The following is a 6,861-nucleotide window of genomic DNA, read 5'->3' on the forward strand; positions in this document are numbered from 1 at the left end:
AACATATATACGACCAAATTAATGCAATCAACACATTATTTATAGCAATGTATCAGAAACAGTATATATGACAATATTGAGTCATACTGACTCTATACATTATCAACTACAAACTTCTTTGACTACACATATATAATCATTCATGTCTATCATGTCTTAACACTAGTCATGTAATATGTTCAACAGAAACAACTCTCGAAGGCTGAGCATACACAATAATTATCATCGTAATAGATAATAGTTATATTAACAACATAAAATATAATCGAAATCATAATATGAATACTCTCATCGCTAGCTGTTTCTAGACAATCAAGTCATCTCATTATCAAGAATGTCACTCTCATACTACTGCAACAAACAACATCAACAATATGTCATACATCTACTCTGGCGACAACAATATCGTCAATATGTTGTTACCCAACTACTGCGACAACAACATCAACGATACATCACACCTGTACTCTGGTGGTAACAATATCGTCGCTCTCCTACTACTGCAATAAACAACATTAGCTATATGTCGCACCCTTACTTCGGCGACAGAAATATCGTCAAGAAGTCTCCCAAGAAACAACAGTCAACATCAAATAAACAACAACAAATATAATATCAAATCATTCATTCTCATTGATTTATTATCGTTCAAAAATCGTACACTGTGGGTAGTGCTTCCAGGATTCTGGCATTAAAAAGTCATCAAAAATTGTATTAGTACGAAAAAATTTATGCAGCAGATCAGTTGTGTCTTGATCCTTAACAAAGTAAACTGATAGTTTCGAGGAATGCCTTTTTATCGAGCTTTACTGATTCAGTTGAGTAATGTCAATTGTTCATTTGAGTAAATGTTGCTCTTGATAACTTGATTCGACCATTTAAGTTTTTATTAATCATCTAAAACTTAATTGATCTAACAAGCATCATGTTAACACTCTACCAAAAATAATTGTTAAAAATGCAATATAGGTCATATATTACACTGAGACAAGGCCGATCCTAGCAATTTTTGGGCCCGAGTCTAACTTTTTTAAAAAATTCTCTCATCATGTGTTCATATTTTTTAGTTCCATAACAAATTTTTCGAATTAAATCAATATATTAAATTAATATAAAAAATAAACGAATAAAAAGATCAAACATGTCCAAAATGATAACTAAAAAATCACTTATAGAGCAGATTTATACATTTCGCCAAACAGATTGTAGACAACAGATGGAATTGTCGGATACTATAGAAATACTACTGGTCTAGTGCTAAAATTTTTGTGCTCGATGAAGCAAAACAATCTTATACGAGAAAATAAAAAACGAAAACCAACCTCCAAAAATAGTCAGATACGGTAAAGAATATAGCGGAAGATTCGTTATTCTCTAGAAAGATCGAGAAACTTCATGGTTTAGATTAATGAATCTCGATTCTAGGAGTGTTTGTGCCGCTTGCTGGCGACAAGAAGCGGTAGCGAACGTTTTTTTTCAATAGGTTCTCTATAGTCAAATATTTCATACGAACTAGTAGTGTTTGGGCATAAGAATTGCGCGAGCTAAAAGATAGAGTCAAAAATATTTTTGTCCACTAATTAAACATTGAGTAGGCAGAGCAATTTTTTTCTTTTATGCGGGTTAAGAGTTAAGAAATACTAGTTACTCTGCACACGCGATGTGTGTGTACAGTTTTTTTTATTATTATCGATGGACTAAAGTGAAATTTGACAAATTATGGAGGGATTAAATTGATATTCGAATTGTTGAAATAAAAAAAATAAAAATAAAAGTGTGTGTTGAAATTTTTTTTTAAAAAAAAAAACTAAAGTGTAATATTATTATCATATAAAAGCAAAGTTGGAAGAAAAAGTTGGTGTCCTTCCTAAGTGACTATCATGTCCTCAACTTTAATAAAATAGAATAGATACATGAAATATTAAATTGAAATTAACAAAAAGAATAATTTTTATTTTTATAATAAAAATATGGAGATATCAACCTACCAAAAGTAGTTATTATAATATTCATATTTTTAATAATATAATTGCAAGAAATATTGAATATTTGACAGGAAGACGATGACTTTGTTATGAAAAAACCCAAAATAATATATTTATGTTGGAAAAACATATACTAATATATAATAAAATTTTCAAAAAATTATGGGCCCCATAAAATAAATGGGCCTGAGTCAATGGACTCTTATGCCTCTACATAGACACGGCCCTGCACTGAGATCTGAATTTTATTGATCAAATTATCAAAGTCTAATTCCTACTACTTTACAAGATAAATTTTACTATGTCTCATTTGCATTACAAAATTTACATCAAACTATTTATTTTACAATAAAACATATCGAATTAACCGATGTGCATCAGAAAAGTAAGTTGTAATACACACACTAATTTATTATATTTAATTAGGATTTGGGAAAGAATTTATAATTTTTAAAAGGTAATGTATTATTTCTTTTTGTATTTAAATGTATTTTGATCTTTCTCAATAGTAAAATCACTTAAAAAGAGAGGATTCTCTTCTCCAACACAAAATTGTATCCTCTGTAACCAATTTTTTTGGTGGAATTATTATTATTGGAAACAGAATGAAATGACAATGAAAGAAAGCTAGGGACATGACATGGACCATTCTCAAAAGATCATCTTTCAATCATTATTGGGACTTCTCTATTTTTTATTGGGACACACGTGTCCCTTACAAATTATGGATTGTATATGGACAGGTTTATAGTTAGATCCATATCCACATCCAAGATTATTATCAACCGTTCATTCGAGTAGTTAATCAAATCTATCGTTCAATATTTGATTCAAGTTCTTTATTAAAAGATTATATTAATTTATCGTTTTTATGTTATACATCGTTCATCATTCAAACTAACGATGATAATGAAAAATAAAATCACGATAGAGAAAAAGAGATAACATTATATGTAGTGAAAAAGCGATTAAAAATATATATTATTCAATTATTGAACAAGAGATATAGCCAGCTAACTGAATGATGAAAAAAATTCGTTTTTGTAAAGGAAAATTTGTAGTTATTGATTTTTTTTGACTTTCTATGATTTTGGTCGTGTTGTTGTTGAATTTCAATATTTCGCTTTATTCATTTTTCGACATACTGCTGAAATGACATCGATACGACGCTAATATATGCAATGTTACATAAGTCGTTCCGATGAAAAATATTTAAATTACATAGAAAAAAATTAAATCAGTTATATTCAAATTAGATAAGATAGCCACCACCAAACCTAGCTCATGGTGATGTCCCTTCCTGAATTTGTCCCTTATCAGTGATTTGAGGGTTTGATTCTTTACATGTAGCCAAATCATAAGCCCATTGGCATATTCCTATAAACCACATTTTTCTTTTTAGTGCAAAAAGATTCTCTTATTTTTTTTACCCAACATTCACTTTGGTTATATGCATATATTGTTCCAAAAGGTGAAATCGCTCACCTTAGACGCCCCTCACTCTCGGCCCGACAGGAATATGAGAGGAGGTAAATCATGGTGACTCAGCCAACCAGCAACAGCTAGACCTTATGCTACGCCGCGCACAAGGAGCTCCCCCTCATTGGAGGGAATTTAACTCCCACACTGCCGCTTGCGAGACTCGATCTCTGGTCATTGTTCCAAGATTTACTGCTGCTGACCAACTGAGCTAAGCCCATGCGGACGGTTATATGCATATATTATTATATGTGTAGGGGATATACACATGCATACAAAGATAGTGTACAAACTTTTGGGCCAAGCAGCTATATAAACCCTAATTTGCTTCCATTTCATTCCCAACTTCAAGCAACAAAAAACACATCTCAAATTATTGTTCTCTCCATAGTTTCTTAATTCAGAAAAATCTTCAATAATTTGCCATATTATAATTATTCCTTTGAGGAATGGATAGACAGCTAGCCAACATGAAGCAATCCCTGTTTGATCAGGCAAATTACATTACTTCTTCTTTTTTTTTCCTATTACTTTTACTTGATACATTTGGATTCGTACTTAGGCATGGAAGATGAATATATAAGAAAAATCGTCGACTCATCGTTCCGAAAATCTTTATTACTATCATGAAGAGCCAAGCCAAATCTCACATTTATTTTTGTAAGTTAGTAAAGAATCATTGTCGAAACTTGAATCGTTCTTTGTGTATGTAGGGATATCTGGATGAGCAATTTGTTCAACTGGAAGAGCTGCAAGATGATGCAAATCCCAATTTTGTGGAAGAAGTTGTTACATTGTATTACAGAGATTCGGCTCGATTGATCCAAAATATTGACCAAGCTTTGTGAGTATATCGTAATCAAATTAAGTATTTTATGCTATTTTATTTAATTTTATTATATATATATATATATATATATGTATAGTTCTATTCTTGGAGATTATTGATTATACTTCGTTTTCATGTTAATGTCAGGGAGAAGAATCCGCTTGATTTTACTAAGTTGGACAGTTACATGCACCAGTTCAAAGGCAGTAGCTCAAGGTAAAAAGAAAATAAAATAGAAAAAGGAATATTAAAAAAAGACTTATTATCAAGTAGACATTAAAATATAATAATAAAAAAGAGTAATTTATAAGCTTTTCTCCTGACATTTGACACTGGCCGGTATATTCTTTTTTGTATCCAAAAAAAAATATTTGAAATTATATCGAGACGAAGGGATTTAATATATTTTATTATACAGAATATTTAATATTTTAGAAAAATTATTCATAAAAATTTAGTTCTAACTTTTCACACAAAGTTCCACTCTCGTACCAAAATGACAACCATTTTAAAAAAAAATTGCAGCATTGGAGCCAAAAAGGTGAAAATTGAGTGCACACAATTCAGAGACTACTGTAGAACTGGAAATGGTGAAGGGTAATTCAATTTCCCTCTTCTCCATCTGTTACAGTTTTTGAATTCCCTTCAGACAACAAAAAACAAAGTGTTTTTAGGATCTAATTTCTTATTCTTGATTTTTATTTCTTATATATATAGCTGCAAGAAAACTTTCCAACAACTGAAGAAAGAATACGCCACTCTGAAGAAGAAGCTAGAAGTTTACTTTCAGGTAAATCCCTTTCTTTTCTCCTTGTTTTAGAGTTCCCACACACATGATACGCTCATACAGAAGGATAAGCCCACAAACTCTCTTCACTAAAATATTCAGATTTCATATCATTCATATACAAGAAAGAGTTTTCTGGTCCATTAAGTTTTTAAAGTTTGATTTTGGTACACTAACTTTTAATTTTCTGTATGACGTCGGAAAATACTGACATGTCACTGGAAAATATTGATACGACATCAGAAAATGTTGATTTGACATCGGAATTTAATGACTTGTCAGATATGACGTTGACAGTTTCTTGAAATATAAAATTTAAACCTCCCGGAAAAATACAGCATGAATATCGTGCCCTATGGACAAAGTTCAATTATTCACCTATTCGCAAGGCATTGATTTAAAGCTTATTAACGTGTTCTCGTTTTGATTCTATGTGTGCGCAGTTTGCAAGACAAGTTGGTCCTATTGAGAAAGCATGTCGCTCAAAGTAATGAAGAATCAATGCAAATTTTTTGCATAAATATCGAAAATTGCTCGTTTCATTACGCATTTACGCGTCGATTTTAATGAAAAGGGAAAAAAAAAAAAAACGGTGTGTAATGTTTTGGGCACGCGAAGCCTAAGTAGTAATGGAGTATGTATGGAAGGGAGCAATGCATGGTTTAGGTAAATTTTTAAGCACTATTTGAGAGGAGATAGTTTGTTGAAATTCCTGCTTTTAATTACTCTGTAATTCATATCAATATTTTTTTAAACATATGGTAGAATTGAATAATACTCATGACAAATAAAAATAATAATAATAACATTAATTTAAATGAACTCAATTCGGGTTTAGGGAAACAAATGATTTTCTTGGTAAAATTTTAATTTTAAGTAACATTTAAGGTTATGTTTTATTTTATTAATTTTATGCGAAATAAATTGTCTGTTTATAGACATGCACAATCAATGACGTCGCGATTATAAAAATAAAGAATATATGTAATTATTCTATTTATGAAAACTTTTTTTGAAATAGATGAATGTATAGAGATGTTTCCAAATAACCTATGTCTACAAAATATATTGAGAATTTATTTATAAAAAAATTGATATAGTATCCAACTAGGTCGATAGTTTACCGTGATAGTGTCGAATATAATTTCTATGGTCCTAAGGTTGTGTTACTTCAAGTGATCATATATAGTTTTATATAGACAAATTATATTATGATTATTAAAATTTGAAATAGTGATGGATAAATAATAACGTATTTATTTCGATTAATTAATATTGAGATTAAATTTATGAGTTATTAAAAAATTAAAGATTTACCCTACAATAGTTAAAAATAATATTAAAATCTTTTTTATGTAGTAAATTGTGATTTTGGCAGAAATAAATTATTTTTTCAGTATTTTTTTGCAAATTGTATTTCACGGTTCTACTATTATAATGTTACCATTTTTTAGTTGATAAATAATATTATGGTAAGAATTATGAGCACGTAAAAAACACCGAATCATACCCTAGGAAAATTATTATTGATGCTTTAATTTATTTATTTTTGTTTGTTTTTGAAATGGTGGGTTTCTCATGTATTATTTTTGTTTTAGAATATTTCAAGTACCCATAATTAAGCTTGGGTAATTAACCAATAACAACATCAAGTTGTTTCGGATCTAGCCGCTTTTAAACGTATTTCAGGTTTCGCACCACTGGACTAGATCAAGCCGTTCAGACAGGGCCTAAAAAGATCAAGTTGTTCGAGTTAAGAAGTCAAGACACAGAAGTATCTG

General features: G+C 30.1%; 1 protein-coding gene across 1 annotated transcript; it reads left to right on the forward strand.

Moving 5' to 3' along the window:
- Window positions 1–3,794: 3,794 nt before the first annotated feature.
- Window positions 3,795–5,802, forward strand: LOC140842173 (histidine-containing phosphotransfer protein 4). Its single transcript, XM_073209990.1, has 6 exons — window positions 3,795–3,958; window positions 4,178–4,308; window positions 4,441–4,509; window positions 4,819–4,890; window positions 5,011–5,083; window positions 5,524–5,802. Exons 1-6 carry the CDS (start codon window positions 3,914–3,916, stop codon window positions 5,569–5,571), a joined length of 438 nt encoding a protein of 145 aa, XP_073066091.1. The 5' UTR covers window positions 3,795–3,913; the 3' UTR covers window positions 5,572–5,802.
- Window positions 5,803–6,861: the final 1,059 nt, after the last annotated feature.

This window comes from Primulina eburnea, chromosome 9 (genome assembly GCF_022965805.1).
Source record: "Primulina eburnea isolate SZY01 chromosome 9, ASM2296580v1, whole genome shotgun sequence".
NCBI classification, from domain to species: domain Eukaryota; kingdom Viridiplantae; phylum Streptophyta; class Magnoliopsida; order Lamiales; family Gesneriaceae; genus Primulina; species Primulina eburnea.